At 39.9% G+C, this 15,718-nt stretch overlaps 2 protein-coding genes across 4 annotated transcripts in view; one reads left to right on the top strand and one right to left on the bottom strand.

Moving 5' to 3' along the window:
- abtb2b (ankyrin repeat and BTB (POZ) domain containing 2b) overlaps window positions 1–3,684 on the top strand; it is a 51,864-nt gene extending 48,180 nt beyond the window's left edge. Inside the window, exons 15-18 of the mRNA XM_022189943.2 lie at window positions 164–251; window positions 349–417; window positions 2,210–2,323; window positions 2,470–3,684. Of these exons, the coding sequence (XP_022045635.1) occupies window positions 164–251; window positions 349–417; window positions 2,210–2,323; window positions 2,470–2,703 (505 nt within the window). The 3' untranslated portion in view covers window positions 2,704–3,684. The remainder of the gene's footprint in view (window positions 1–163; window positions 252–348; window positions 418–2,209; window positions 2,324–2,469) is intronic.
- Window positions 3,685–4,017: 333 nt separating this feature from the next.
- The window catches only part of brsk2a (BR serine/threonine kinase 2a), a 192,165-nt gene continuing 180,464 nt past the window's right edge, over window positions 4,018–15,718 (bottom strand). Inside the window, exon 20 of one of the 3 annotated variants that reach the window (XM_051951626.1) lies at window positions 4,018–6,259. In XM_051951626.1, the coding sequence (XP_051807586.1) occupies window positions 6,237–6,259 (23 nt within the window). In that variant the 3' untranslated portion in view covers window positions 4,018–6,236. The other 2 variants (XM_051951625.1, XM_022189945.2) reach the window with 2 other exon arrangements.

The raw sequence follows: 15,718 nt of genomic DNA, 5'->3' as shown, positions 1-15,718 counted from the left end.
TGTTATGGATGTGGATGGAATAGTAAAACGTGTCAGCACTCTATCTGCCATTCTCATGCTATCCGCTCATTGGCTCATAAATATGCCAAAATGCTTCTGGAATTCATTGTGTACTCTAGCTGTAACTTCAACAGTTGTGATTATAACACTTGTTTTATTTCAGATTCAAGTCTCTGCTGGCGTCCTCTGGAACAGATGGAAGCCCCAACAAGGAGATTGAGATCAGTGATGTCAAGTACAACATTTTCCAGGTAACAAATACATTAGAAGTATGACAAAACATATACATTATTTAAATCCACCGATGTACTGTCTTGTTCCTAAATGAGACCTTTGACCTCTCTACAGATGATGATGTCATACTTGTACTGTGGAGGAACAGAGTCGCTGAAAACTAATGTGCCTGACTTGTTGGAGGTGAGCATACACAAGGCTTAAAATAAGATTATTATTGATGCATGACTCATGGCTGAGGTTGAATCATCACCCCATTCCCCTTTTCACTTTAATAAAGAATCCAGCATTCATGTTATTCTTGGCATCACCATTGAAGCGTTGTGATGACATCTAAATGTCAGTTATTTTAACTGAAAGATCAGAAAAAAATCAAACCTCCCTGATGCCAAGTGCTTAAAACAAAACCGAATGTACAAAATAGTACGTGGTGTTCGTTTGTGAGATCTCAGCCACGTGAACGGAGTTATTTTTGTCAGAAAGAGCAGGCCTGCCTATTTTTAAACAAAATCATCTGCTGATTCCTCGTCTGAATGATCGTCATCAGAAATTTGGGACTGCAATGGCACAGTGGCATTTAAATTCTCTTTTCTTTTGGAAAAAAATAATAATTTGTTTCAACTGTCAGCAAAGGGTTAAGCGAGAGCAAGCCTCCTTATAGGCTGGACGCAGGTAGAAAAGTACAGAAAGCTGCTCCCATCCCACATTATTATGATGATGAAAGTATCATGTTGGTTCACTACTCTGTCTCACTCTCTCCTGGTGTTTCATTCCATGTACAATTATTGTATTAGATCTTTTAGAAGGAAGAAGCAGTGGGCATGTTTGTAAATTGCACGGGTGGTTCTAGTGTTATAACACTGTCTCCAAAAATGGACACCATCTGGAGCCCTGTGGTAGCAGTCTGATAAATAAATGTATGACATTTGCATATGATGTTTATAAACATGCCTCTCCTCATGCACCAGTACAGTTTTCATGCCGTGTTACTCCTCATGGTGAGACCATTTGCATTCAAATATATACTCTAAGTAACTGTGATTCATCTTAAAAGGGTTTTCAAGGACAATTCAATTTGTCATTACTCAGTTTTCAAACAGATTTGTGTAAATGCTACTGGGACTGAAAACCAAGGTGAACATGAAATGCCAATTATAGGAGTGAACATCCATCCATCCATCCATCAACTACATACTGCTTAAGCCTCATTAGGGTCGCGGGGGGGCTGCAGTCTATTCCAGCTGATTTAGGGTGAAGGCAGGGGGCATCCTGGACATCAGTCTATCAGAGCTACACAGAGACAATCACACTCATACCTACGGACAATTTAGAATTACCAATTAACCTCAGCATGTTTTTGGACTGGGCTGCTCAGTGGCGTCAGTGGTTAGCGCTTTCGCCTTGCAGCAAGAAGATCCCTGGTTTGAATCCCGGGGTGGGCCTGGGATCTTTCTGCATGGAGTTTGCATGTTCTCCCTGAGCATGCGTGGGTTTTCTCCGGGCACTCCGGCTTCCTCCCACAGTCCAAAAATGTGCTGAGGTTAATTGAGTACTCTAAATTGCCCGTAGGTGTGAATGCATGTGTGATTGTTCGTCTGTGTATGTAGCTCTGCGACAGACTGGCGACCTGTCCTGGGTGTCCCCTGCCTTCGCCCGAGTCAGCTGGGATAGGCTCCAGCACCCCCCGCGACCCTAATGAGGATAAAGCGGTGTATAGAGGATGGATGGATGGATGGATGTTTTTGGACTGTGGGAGGAAGCCAGAGAAACCCCACAGGAAGAATATGCAAACCCCATGCAGAAAGATCCCAGGCTGGGACACGAACCGGGGCTCTTTTAGCTGTAAGGCGACAGTGCTAACCACCAAGTCACTGCGCATCCCTAGAAGTGAACGGTCACAGGAATAAAACGAGTCATTGCTGGTATGCTAATAAGTATGAATGACAATATTCTGTTCCTGTGTTTTCTCCGGCAGCTGCTGTCAGTTGCTTGTCAGTTTCAGCTGGGGGCTCTACAAAGACACTGTGAACTCATCTGCTCTCAGCACATCAACCTGGATAATGCAGTCAGCATCTACAAGACAGCCAAGGTAACACACACCCAGAGATGTGGATCAGTTTTAGATTACTATGAGCACTATGCTAATAAGAATACTCTGTAATGAAGGTAACTCAAAGGAGAAGACTGTATGTTAAAATGACATAAAAACCGTTTAATTGTCCTTTCTTGTAACAGGCGCACAGTTCAGTGGAGCTGGGCTCATTTTGTGAAGGGTACTTCTTGCAGCAGATGCCTGCCCTGCTGGAAAAAGAGGGCTTCAGGAGCCTGCTGCTGGGACCCCCCGGAGTCCGACAAGGGAACAATTCCATGTCTACGCTGGCTCACAGTCGAGGTGACTCACCTCTGGAGGAGCTGGAGGCGACTCTGGCTCAACGGATACGCTCTCTCTATGTCACTTCTCGAGTCTGAGGACAACATGGCAGATGCTGCAGAGAGAGGACAAAAATAAATGGAAGAATGTGGCAGTTGGAGCGGAAGTTTCAACTTATTACCGATACAGGATTAGATCTTCTGGAGCAATCTAAATACAGATGTTTTCCTAGTAACATCTGATTTTGCTACTTCCATAATACTCTGACACTGGGGCGCAGATCAGTGAGTAGTTTGGCAGCAGTTTGCTCTGTGGACAATTCAGCGTTTCATATTTCATGCCAAGCACTCCATCCTGACAGTTATTGTAATGTACAGCATGTTTATGAGGAAGGAAAAAGGACGTGATGCTTTTCTGCAAAGCTCAGGAAGCTTAAACAGAGAAGCAACAGATGGATGCAACAAGTGGCAACTCTGAAAAATGAAACGACACTGCCCTCTAATGGACAAAACAGGTAAAATAAGTCATTGCCTTGAGGATTGGGATCCGTGGCAGCCTCCTGGTTCTGACTGGAGCTTTGTAAAGTTACACTTGACTGAAGCATCTGTTCAAGAATCAAGTGAGGTGGTCAGGATGGAGTTTTAATAATGCAGAGTGGGAGCGAGGAGTCGGCCTCTGTGCCTCCTACGTTGATGTAAGCTTTGGATTAACAAGTGTATTTTCTTTTTAAATGTAATTGTGATTTTATTTTTGTTTTTTTTAAGTAAAGTATGACCAGAGAAACAAAACACTTACTGAAGAGTGGGATGGACATTTTCTATTTAATGAGGAGAAAAAAGATGTGAGTATTTAATAGGGGTGTTCCCTTTTTATTTTGTTTTTAATCCAAGCAAATCATTAATATTTTTTTTTAAAAATGCTTCTGTTGTTTTTCCAGGTACACTCTAACAGTTTATTAAGCTTGTGTATGCTGAGGTTTAATGCTTCTTCACATGTACATCAGCAACAGATCCCAACATGGGATTTGGACAACAAAAACTGTTTTAATGCTGAATATTCTAATAAACCTGGTAAACATACGCGGTCACTGGTACTGTTGCAAACTATTGTAAACCATTTAATAGCGGTGTGTGTTTGTGTGGGCTGGTGTGGACTCACCTGAAATCAGGAAAACAGACGTGAAAATGCACAAACCTATAAAATGGAAGTCATTGCAAATGCAGTAAAACAAGTAAATATATTTCATTCTTAGAGGAAAAGCTAGGAAAGTGAAGTAACGGGGAAAAGACAATCACTCCATATTAAACTTAACTTTGTATCACTTATTATAGGTTAATATATAGATTACTACTAGTTTCTTTCAGGTCTGCAATTACCCGTACTTGTACCAGCATAAATAAGGAAAACAAACACACCATAACTGAATGAGTTTATTTGTTTCAGCACTGAAGATGCTCACAGTTATGTTGTATGGGGATTACATCAGTCAGTTTTGTTCCTGCTCTGTCAAAAGACCCCTCTGGGCCTCAGAATCATTGGATGTCCTTAGTGCTGCTAGCTTCCCGTTGTAGAAAACAAAAAGGAGGGTGAAAATCAGGGTATTGCTTTGTGTTTGTAGTACTGGTATCCCCTCCCTGCGTCTCCTCTACCAACAGGTAGACAGAACCCAGACCTCTGAGTCTTCCAGAGAGGGGTACAGAGTAAAGGAAGCATCGTTCAAAAACTTTGTGCACAAGATAAAGAGGAGGAGGAGAAAGGAAAAGGGCCGAGGGGACAATAATAATAAAAAAAAGAAGGCCAGAAATAAAAGCAGAGAGGGTGAAAAATAAGGGACAGAGGGGGAGCTTAAACTTTAAAAGGTAGTTTTGTGGAGAGAGAATCAATGAAGGCTGAGAGAAGGAGTGAGTTTGGCATGGAACAATAACACTAAAGCCATGCAAAGAAAAGCTCATGTTTGACATGCACACAGCAATACAAGCTAAAAGCATAGAGCAGGAATCCCCAGCATGGTTGAGAAGACAATCAACCCCCACGGTTTGTCTGTCTATTTACAAAGAGAAGAAGCAGATTGGAATCTGTGGTGTCCTTCTCGTCAGGCCTGGCCTACACGCACAATAATATGAAACTGACAAATATCAATAGAAGAGCATATTTCCTCTCCCAAAAGAGGCTAAGTCTACATTCTTAAATTACTGGTAAATCATTTTTTTCCAAGTTCACACAAGTTCTCTTTCCCTCATTAGAGATTTCAGGGAAAAGAGAATTTGTGACTTGTCAAAGTTCACATAATTCTGTTTAAAGTCAGAGCAAAGCAAAAGAAAAAAAGGTCATTTTTTTCTTCAAATGTTGTCCCATTTACGAACACACAAGAGGGTAATAAATAACATTCAACTGACCTAACAGCTTTGTTCATATAAATAGCCAAGTTATAATAAATTAGGAAATCAAACAGTGAGATGAACAAACATGAATAAATAAGGACAACAATACAAAAATATCCACAATTGCATTTATCACGGTAATTTTTTTTTTGTTCCTCTACTCCTACTGCTGGTAAGTGAGACTAGAAGAGAGAGGTATGAATGGAAAATCAAAGACAAAGTGCTGCAGATAACAGGGAACAGGAATGTTTGGATCATTATTAGGTCAATTAAACAAAGACATAAATGATCATGTAACAAAAATACACAGAAGAATTTAAAAGAACAGAATGTGGCAGGCGCAGGTTTACCAACCTGTTCCTATGGTATCTAAACATCGTGTCACAACTAGACATTTCATTTTTTTTTTACATAAGAAATGATATCAGTCTGTACAACAGAATAGATCATTCATTTTTAAATACCCACATACCCCCCGCGTCCCTCCCCCCAACCCTATACTATCATTTCATCTTCCCCACTGCCCCCCTGCCCTGGTCTTCGCACACCCAGCTCCTCTCTGAAATCACAATTCCAGTCCGTTTTGCAGCAATAGTATTAAGTCTAATAAAGTCAGTATTTCAAACCCAGTTCTTCACAAAGAAAGTACATTAAAAAGCAAACAAATACAATCCAGCAAGCGTCCGTGTCGGCTGTTTGGGCTTTCCACAAAACTCCTCTCCCTTCTCTCCTCCTCATGTCTTCTTTTTTTTTTTTTTATTTTGTTCATCATTGATAATACATCCCAGAGTTTTCTGTGCATACTGGACCTGTGCATGTATGCATGTATGTTTTTTTTTCTTTTTGTGTGTAGTGTCTTTTGACAAATGCTTGTTTTCCAATTATTAAATGCTCCTTGAACTCAAAGGAGAAGAAACAAAGGGAGGGGCTGGCAGTTGAGGGTAGTGTGCGATGTCTTGGATTGTTGGGATGTGTGTGGATGAGTTGTGCCCACGTGTGTGTTTCTAAGACGGGGGGAACGCTAAAAGATTTTCGTCTACTTCTACTGACGGCTGCCAGAGGTGGAGTAGGGGCGCAGAGGAAGATGAAGGTAGAAGTCTGCATGAAGGATCTGTTTCCATGGTAACCTCCCTCCCCCCGGCGCACCTCTAAAAGCAGTCCTCCGTCAACAAATGTCCGTCTCTTTTGGCACGCTCGAGGGGGGGGCGGAGGGGTGTTCGAGGGAGGACGGATGGAGCAGGAGGGGGTCTTTAATAGGTTTTCTGGATAATTCCTGGTGTCAGAAACAAGTCAGGTCATCACAGGTTAGAAGCAGCAAAGGGAGCAAATAAAACAGAGTAAAGGGCCACTGGGTATTACATAGGTGGGATAGAGGGGGGGTTAATGATGGCGGACGCTGAGGGGTGATGGAAAAGGGGGGAGGTGGAAAGACAGAAGTGTGTTTGTGATGTAGGTGCAGTATGCTGTTTGTAAAATATCACATTGATTCTCTCAATATATTCCTATCTATATAAAGTCATTTTATACAAAAAATGTCCATAAGTGATTTTGTACATCTAACTATGTACAGATAGAATATTCTCTCTGTGCCGCTGGTTGATACTGGGATGGGCTTCACACTGGTTCAACTACACAGCGTCTCGGTCTAAGACTCCTCTTGTGTCCCCACAGACGCCACCGACAACTTGGCTCTGTCTCGGACCGCCACGGGGAATTTGGTGTCATTATTTTCAGGCTCATGCCGCCGAACGTGCATGGGTGAGGGGCAGTGCTTGGAGGGCGTGCCGGAGGGGTAGGGCACCTGTCCGTTCTTCTCGTCTGAAAAAAGTTGTTTAATTACGTCAAAGAAGTTACTCAATGGGCTGCCTAGGTACACAGACGGGGAAGAGAAGAGGACAGCAGGAGAAACACAAAGGGGGAAAGAGAGAGAGAGAAGAACAAACAGACTAATGAACAGTGGGCTTCACAGGATAGAGACGTTGGCGACATGTAAGACAGACGCAAGCAGAGGCGAGGAGGAGGAGGAAGGACACAGCGAGGATGAGAACTGCTCAAGCAGCCGTGTTGACGATTTGCAATATCTGAGCTCGCACAAATCATGCTTATGTCGCAGCATAACCGATGAAAACACACAAGTATCAAATGAATCTCAAACTAGAAGTTAAGAAGGAAATAGTGGAGTTAATAAAGGTTTCCTGTATGCATGGTGTGTCACCTGCGATCTACAGATGGTTATTTATAGACAATAACCATAATGGGAAAAATTTAAAAACTTATATTGAACATTAAAAAAAGTAACTGCAAAAAAATAAGAAAAATGCATCTTAAAAGAGCATTTCCTATTTCAGAGACATAAATATTGCACAAATATTGACCAAGCAGTCAAAAATTGACACTGTTTAAGGAGGTTATCCTCACATTGTGATTTCATCGGCGCCTCAGATTCTTTCTTGTCTGACCCAAAGAAAACCTACCCAGGAATTAGTCTCATTCTTAGACCCTTTGAGCGTTTACAACACCATATTCATTCCAGATCTGGACCAGATACAGCACCTAACCTTTGTTCTAAACCTACACCATTTAACCACCACTTGTGGATTAACTTATTATGCAAAATGCAAGAACACAAAAATATAGAAAGGCATATTCAACAACATTCGATTTAAAAAAAAAAAAAAAAATTCTTCTTGGATTTCTGTTAGAAGCCAAAGCAGCTGGTGTGAGGTGTAGGACAGCCAGAAGCAGCACAGATGACAGTAAAGGGGACAATGAGAAAGCCTTCAAGAAAAATCTGCCCCTGAAGGATGAAACAAAAAAAGAACCATCATCTCCACTCTCTAATTGTTCATCAAGTGTACTCAGATGTCATTAAAGCACTGAAGGACAACTTGAACTTTTGCAAAGCTCAGCTGATGGAGGCTGCTGTCTGCCTCGTGGTATTTGTTGAAAGTGAGGCGCAAGTATCAGCCTAATGTTTGGACTTAAATCTGCCTAGAGCGAAGAAGCTTTGATCAATATGTTTCTTCGCTGGAGTTCTGCACTTCGTCAAACTATAAAACCTGGTCAAACACAACAACATCAAACACGGCGATGGGCTGCATCATCAAGTCTCTGAAGTAAAAAAAATCTTTACTCCAATAGGGTCAAAATTGTGATGAGTTGCATTGAAGTGTCTGAAATTGATGTCGTATGCTGAATAAAATAGGTTGGCACGCTAGATAATACAGATGTGTTATTAATTCCTAAACACTATAAGCAAAGAGTGCTAGTGTGCATGTGTGTATATGTGTGTGTATGTTGCCAACAGTGTGCATGCAAATGATCTGCAGTTAAACACACACACTGTTTCAGCAGAGCCTTAATGGTCCCACTGCAGGTAAGCAGTACAGTAGGGACACAAAACATGAGAAATGGAGCAAATAAAGAGTCAGTGTTCTTTCTGTTAATGCCACATACACACACACACACACACACACACACACACACACACACACACACACAACTCTGGGAACTATCAGTCACAAACATGAGTTTTTCTGGATACTTGGCAGAACAGCCATTTACACAATAAAGTCCTGTGGGCTGACAAATGAACAGTGACAACATCAGTCAAAACAGGCTGGGGTGCTGCAGAGACAACAAAGCACACACACAGACAGACACACACACACACACTCACACACACTCTCGCCTACTGAGTGTCTGCACATCAGCATTTAATAAAACTATGTTGTAAAGTTGAATCTCTTGCTCCCTTGCTTTGCTTAAAACGTCCGACTATCTTTATGCGCTGCCACTATGGGGACTGCCCGCAGAGATCTGCAGATTAGAGAAAACTCAATCTGAGCATGAATGAGTGATTGTGTTTTTGTCGTTTGTGTGCAGACATTTGTGAATGAGCCACAGTTGGTTTCGACTGCTCCATTATCCAGCTGGAAAATGGCTGCAGCCAACTTCTCCCTGGTCGTCCCTCTTTCCTTTCTCATATGTGAACAATTCCTTCTTTATACACTTCACTTCCTCTCAAATCTACACACTTTCAAAGCAACAGGAAACACATTCAACTAAATAATGTTGTTGCTAAAAAACACAGCATATTTTTCAGTTTGTCTGCGATGTTCCTCCAAACTAGATTTATTGTTCCAACTTTCTATTGTCTCCCTAAGCTGGGCTCCCAGGTATGACACCATTATTGGTGATTAGGAGACATAAAGACCAAGACTTGGTTAAGCCTTTTGTTTGACATGCATTAGTATGCAAAGCCATTTCAGTTCTTAATTATAGCCACTGGCTTTTATTCTCTGTGGCCAGGTATAGGTGTGTTAGGTGGGGAAAGGAGAAGAAGAGGGCGGCATTGGTTCCAGTTACTGCAGGTACATACAGCTCTGTTTAAGGCCTATTTCACATTTGATAGTGACAATAGTGCAAAGGCATGAAAATCATTTAAGCTGCCCTTCAAAAACACTTTGACTTTGACAGCAAATCTAGAGAATACTGTGTTTAATTACTTCTGTTTCATAGACAGGAGTGCGCCAGACACGCAGGTGTGATTCAGCTCATGGCCCTTTACTGGAGGTCATCACTGCTTTCCTGTCTTCCTACCGACGTCACAGTTTAGTACGTCGTCCAAAATGTGTCAAAAATGTCATGATTTAGTATTTCGTCCAAGTGGTATGAAAAAGTCCCTGTTTACTATGTCGTTCAAAATGTGAAAAAAATGTCACAGTTTGGCATGTGGTCCAAAAAGTCACAAAAATGTCATAGTTTAGTATGTCGTTCAAAATGTGGGAAAAAAAGTCATAGTTTAGTATGTCGTCCAAAATGTGGAAAAAACGTCATAGTTTAGTATGTCGTCCAAAATGTCATAAAAACGTCATAGTTGTAGCCTAGCCGCGCTAGACCCAGGTCTGAAGACGCACGGCTCTCGGAACTCTCGACAGGGAGGGAGGCGGGCTAAAAGGTTGTCTTTCAAATCACTCTGCAGCAATTGGGTAGGTATACAACCAATCAGCACAACGAATAGGCTGACGTAGTTCCTAGTGCGCCGGAAATCAGAGGATGTGGGAGTTTGGTGAAGCCTTATTTATACAGTCAATGGGTGAAGCTCAAGTATATTACAGATATGTTAACAGAAAGATTATTCAGACTTTCAGACTCGGTGCTAATGGAGCTCAACGACTGTTGTCGTTTTTGACCAACCCTGGCAGAGAATTAAATTCGTTGCCGTGGGTTGTCTAGCGCGGCTAGGCTAGTTGTTTCCGGTTGTTTCTGTCAGAATCGTCGCGCCTCTGTCGTCACTTAGTTACGCCCGCCTTCTGACTCTACACTTCATGGTGATTCGTCGGCCAGTTGTAGGAGCATCCAACCTCGAGGCTTACTGAGGGTAACTAGACCGACCCTGGCAGAGAATTAAATTTGTTGCCGTTGGTTGTCTAGCGCGGCTAGGCTATCATAGTTGAGCATGTGGTCCAAAATGTCACAAGAACGTCATAGTTTAGTATGTCTTCCAAAATGTGGAAAAAAAAACATCATAGTTTAGTATGTCATCCAACATGTGGAAAAAAAATCACAGATTAGTATGTCGTCCAAAATGTGAAAAAATACGTCATAGTTTAGTATGTCGTCCAAAATATCACAAAAATGTCATAGTTTAGTATGTCTTCCAAAATGTGGAAAAAAACATCATAGTTTAGTATGAGGTCCAAAATATCTCAAAAATGTCATAGTTTAGTATGTCGTCCAAAATGTGGGGGGAAAAAAAGGTCATAGTTTAGGATATCATCCAAAATGTGGAAAAAAACATCATAGTTTAGCAGTGGCATGAAAAAATTTCACAGTTTAGTATGCCGTCCAAAAAGTCACAAAAATGTCGTAGTTTAGTATGTCGTTCAAAACGTGGAAAAAATGGTCATAGTTTAGTATGTCGTCTAAAATGTGGACAAAAACGTCATAGTATGGTATATCATCCAAAATGTCATCAAAACGTCACAGTTTAGTATGTCGTCAAAAATATGAAAAAACCATCATAGTTTAGTATGTCGTCCAAAATATCACAAAAACGTCATAGTTTATTATGTGGTCCAAAATGTGGACAAAAAACATCATTGTTTAGTATGGCGTCCAAAATGTGGACGAAAATGTCAAAGTTTAGTATATCCTCCAAAATGTGGACAAAAATGTCATAGTTTAGTATGTCGTCCAAAATGTGGACAAAATCCGCCAGTATAAACCACTTTCAGATGTGATTACCACAGCGGGTTTCCTTCGTGGTGAGCGGCCCGAAAAACATGACGACATCGTATTGGTGCGCACGAAACCGAAACAAAAACTGACGTGACAGTTTCACGAATCCCCGTGAGACCGGGTTGTAGTTTAGTATGTCGTCCAAAATGAGGAAAAAAACGTCATAGTTTAGTATGTTGTCAAAAATGTGAAAAAACCATCATAGTTTAGTATGTCGTCCAAAATGTGGAAAAAAAGGTCATAGTTTAGTATGTCGTCCAAAATATCTCAAAAATGTCATAGTTTAGTATGTCGTCCAAAATGTGGAAAAAATTTCATAGTTTAGTATGTTGTCCAAAATGTGGAAAAAAATGTCATAGTTTAGTATGTCGTCCAAAATGTGGACAAAAACATCATAGTTTAGCAGTGGCGTCATTCGGCCTATTTTAGGGGGGCTTCAGCTTTAAACCCAAGAACACACCGCAGTAGCACCCTAAACTAAAACTACCAATGGGTTCCCTGTTCTCCTTTCGGAACAGTTCAAAGGTCCCTCTCTATCTCCTCACACATCCACAAACCACTGGAACACATCTCCAAAGTTCTGCTGAAGCTCAGCCTCCCCTCAGAAGAAGTGCTGCCAGATGAAGGAGCCTTTTGAGAGGCAGCTGGCATCGTGATTGGACTGTACTTTGGTCTGTTCCAATTCAGCTTCAGCTCCAGAGACGGCAGGCAGGACGAGTCAACAGAGGCTGGGTGGACGAAGGCATGCAGCTGAGTACAATCCAGAAAACAACCGAGGAGGAGTGCAGCGGCCCAGGGCCAGAACAAACAGAGTAGCATGGTATGTCTCTGAGAAAACATCATAGAATAGCATTTGGTATGAAAAAACGAAATCAGCTCCAAGATTTTAAATACTGTCATTTACTACAAATTAAAATCTCCTCCAAATGTCTCACTAATAATCATTATCAGCCTTAAAACCCACAAAACACCCCTCTATACTCGACCACACTTAGTACAGTCCGGTTCTCCCTTCTATAAATCTGCTTGGAATCTTCCACTTCCTGTTTGTCAAAGTGGCCTTCTACCTGGACAGGTTTTGTTGGAGCTTATGCAACAAACATTTTGGGTAACTGCACTTTAATATGGATGGATGACACTGAATTAGAGTCTGTTTTAATGAGACTGAGTTCAGATGTGTAGCTCTGTCATTAAATAGGAAATTATTTCTCAGAATTCACAGAGAAAAGTCTGAAATGTTTGCTAGGTTAGCGTCCCACATGTTCTTAGACTCAGCTAAAGCTAACGCTCTCCAACTTCTAGATCTCTTGAGTTGCTTTTTGTTCAAATATCTTGCTAGAGGTGCTGAAGTTCAGAAAGTTTGAGATGCTTGTTCAAATAAGCTCATTCTCACATCTTATCTGAACTGTCCTCTTTTGTTTGAAGTTTCCCTAAACTTAGGAGTTAATGACAGAACACCACATCCAGACTCAGTCTCATTTATGTAGAGATTAAACTTCAGTGTCATTCATTGATGTTAAAGTGCAGTTTTTCACGTTTGTTGCATATGCTCCCGACCAAACCAGTCCAGGTGGAAGACAATGTGAAGAGAAGCTCCAGAGGATGAATATCCCACATTTACATTGGAAATAATTGTCCTTTAGACATTGTCATGCAAAAGTCTGATTTCCCTTTAATGATGTTCAAATCTTTGAGTTTTGTTGATGTTGGTTTCTAAATGTTTTCTGACACTCGGCCCCAAAGATTAAAACCTTCTACGGCTCACAAGCTGCAATGATTCACACATTATCAACTATCTTTCTGACTAAACTAAGATAAAAAGTGAAAAACTGTCTGATTCCTGGATCATGAATGTAAATCTTTTTGGTTTTTATGACATATTGAATATATTTGGGTTTGATATTTTATAAACCAAAGCAAGAAATGAATTACTGGAAAAAACAATCAACAGATTAATGGACAAAGAAAATGTGCTTTCCAAAATATTTCGCTGAATTCCTCCAACGTTACAAGATACATACAATTTAAATTAAATTTTATTTATAAAACGCCAATTACAGGTCAAATTGTCTCAAGATGCCTGTTTTTCGAAATCTGTCGAGACTTGAAAAACTCATCGGGTGGGGGAAGGTGTGGTGGGTGGTGGGGGAGTAGAGGGGGGTGGTGGGGGGAGGCCGCCACCCATATCACCTCCCACTCTCCGCCCTGACTCCACCCAGACTCCGCCTTGGCTCCACCCATGTGGTCACTTTATTAGGAACAGAAACCACGATGACAAAGGGACGACGAAATTATTTCTTTTTATCTGATCTGTAGTTCAGTGAGTTAAGGGTTTGCCTATGGAGCTGTAGGTTGCTGGTTCAAAACCAGAGCCTGTTTAATTTTTTTGAAAATCGTGACAAAGAAAAACAAAGAATAATGCCAGTGGTGGGTCTTGAACCTACTACCTTCAGCTTGGTAGCCTTTCTTCTTACCCCCTGAGCTACTCACTCAGATACCAATCCTTCCTTTTTTTGCGCATTTATCATCTATTTTTTGTCGTTTACAAGTTTTTTTTTTTAGCTCGAGTCTCGTCTCGATCATTTTTCTCAGGGGGTTGGACTTCAGCCTTTGTGCTGGAGGGTTGAACCCTCAATTCCAAGACTTTCCAAAGCCTCCAGACCTCCCGAGTCCTCAGGAGCTGAGCTTTCACACAGTCTCAGGGCTGAAATTTTCTAAGTCCCACAGTAGATCTCTGTTAGATTTAACTTTCAGACAGTCTGAGGGCTGGAATCTTGTAAGTTCCTGAGTCGTTCTCTGTTAGTTTGAACCTTTCGAGAGCCTGAGGGCTGAAGTTTTAAAAGTTTCTCAGTACGTCTCCGTTAGTTTGAACTTTCTGGTTAACAGAAGCCTTTAAACTTGTGACCATGAGTCTTGATTTCACATTTAGACCATCCATCTGAGTTCTTCTCAGACCTTCACCTGTGGATTCTTGAGAAATCCTGAACAAACTTTGATTCTCTTCACTGAACAGTAAAGTTTGTGGAGATCAGAAGGTAACATTAGTTTGATCGATGCCTTCAACTACTAGTAGACTTTATCTGGAAAGGAGTTTTCTTAAATGAGCTCTTAGTAAATCTGTCCACAGTCAAACCAATAACATAGAAAGAGGAAATATTTGAAGAAATAACTTGATGTTTTCATTTCAGACTAGAAAATGCTTTAAGACCTTGATCTGTTTTTGCTCTTTTTGATCGTTTTATCGTCTCTTCTGTTTAATTTGATCTTCTAAAGTCTAACTGGTGTCTTTTCCAATGTTATGTCTTTAGTTTGATTCTTCTTAAATGTTTAGTTTTGCTCTTTGCTCACCTTTTATTCTTTTCTAATGTCTGATTTGATTTTGAAATGTTTTGTCTTTTTAATGTTTTTTTTTTCAAATGTTTCATCAGCTTGTTTGAAAAAATTCCTTTTCATTCCTAATGTTTCATTTTTAGATTAAATCTTTAAGGGTTTTCTTTTTAAATGTTCTATCACCTTTTAATGTTTAATTTTCTTTTTAAATGCTTCATTGTATTTTCTGTTTAATTCCTATTTAAAGTTTTATTGTCTTTTAAATGTTATTTTCTAATTAAACATTTAATTTTTTTAATTAAATGTTTTGTCTTTTTAAAGGTTTAATAATCTAATTAAATGTTTTGGATTTTTTAAATGTTTAATATTCTTGTTTAATTGTATTTGTTAAATGTATAATTATCTAAAATATTTTATCTTTAATATATATTTTTGTTAAAAAATGTTTAATTTCATAATTATGTCTTGTATCTTCTGTTTAATTGTCTGATTAAATATTTTATCCATTTAACATAATTGAATTGTATTTATTGTTTAATTTTCTTTTTAAAAGTTTTATTGTATTAAATGTTTTTCCTTTGATTTAATTGCTTATTTTAATGTAGTTTATTTCTTTAATCTTTTTTTCTGTCAAGATTTTAACCCCAACCTTAAAAATGAAACAAATCGTTAAATCACAATAAAAATACTTCTGTTGTCACAATCATGAGTTAGTCAATTATTCAGTTTATCAGTTCAACTTTATTTGTTTAGCACCTTTCACACAAATGACAAAACTAAACAAGCAAAGAGAAAAAAGATAACACTATGATTAAAATTCAAAAACATTAAAAAAAGATTTAACATGGTAATAAAATGAGTGTCCAGGGGATGGAGGGAGTGTATTGAAGTCTTCTTGGGTTCACATGGGAAATCATTTAAAATAAAAACTTGACATTTAGTCTAAGGAAGCTGGAAACTGCAGAGTGACAGAAGAAGCAACAATATCTCCGTTTTCTCCTTTAATCAGTCGACTCTTCTGGTGCTTTCAGACCAAAGAACTACAGACTCTTCACGACCTACTCAAACTCTTGGTACAGGACCTCACCACACGGGTCTAGAAGGTTTCCTTCTCATTTCTACTCTGAAGCTCATCTTCTCCAACTGCTAACAAATGTTT

The sequence above is a fragment of the Acanthochromis polyacanthus genome, chromosome 8 (genome assembly GCF_021347895.1).
Source record: "Acanthochromis polyacanthus isolate Apoly-LR-REF ecotype Palm Island chromosome 8, KAUST_Apoly_ChrSc, whole genome shotgun sequence".
NCBI lineage: Eukaryota > Metazoa > Chordata > Actinopteri > Pomacentridae > Acanthochromis > Acanthochromis polyacanthus.
The sequence above is the reverse complement of the archived record's forward strand: the minus strand, read 5'-3'. Positions and strand labels throughout refer to the sequence as shown.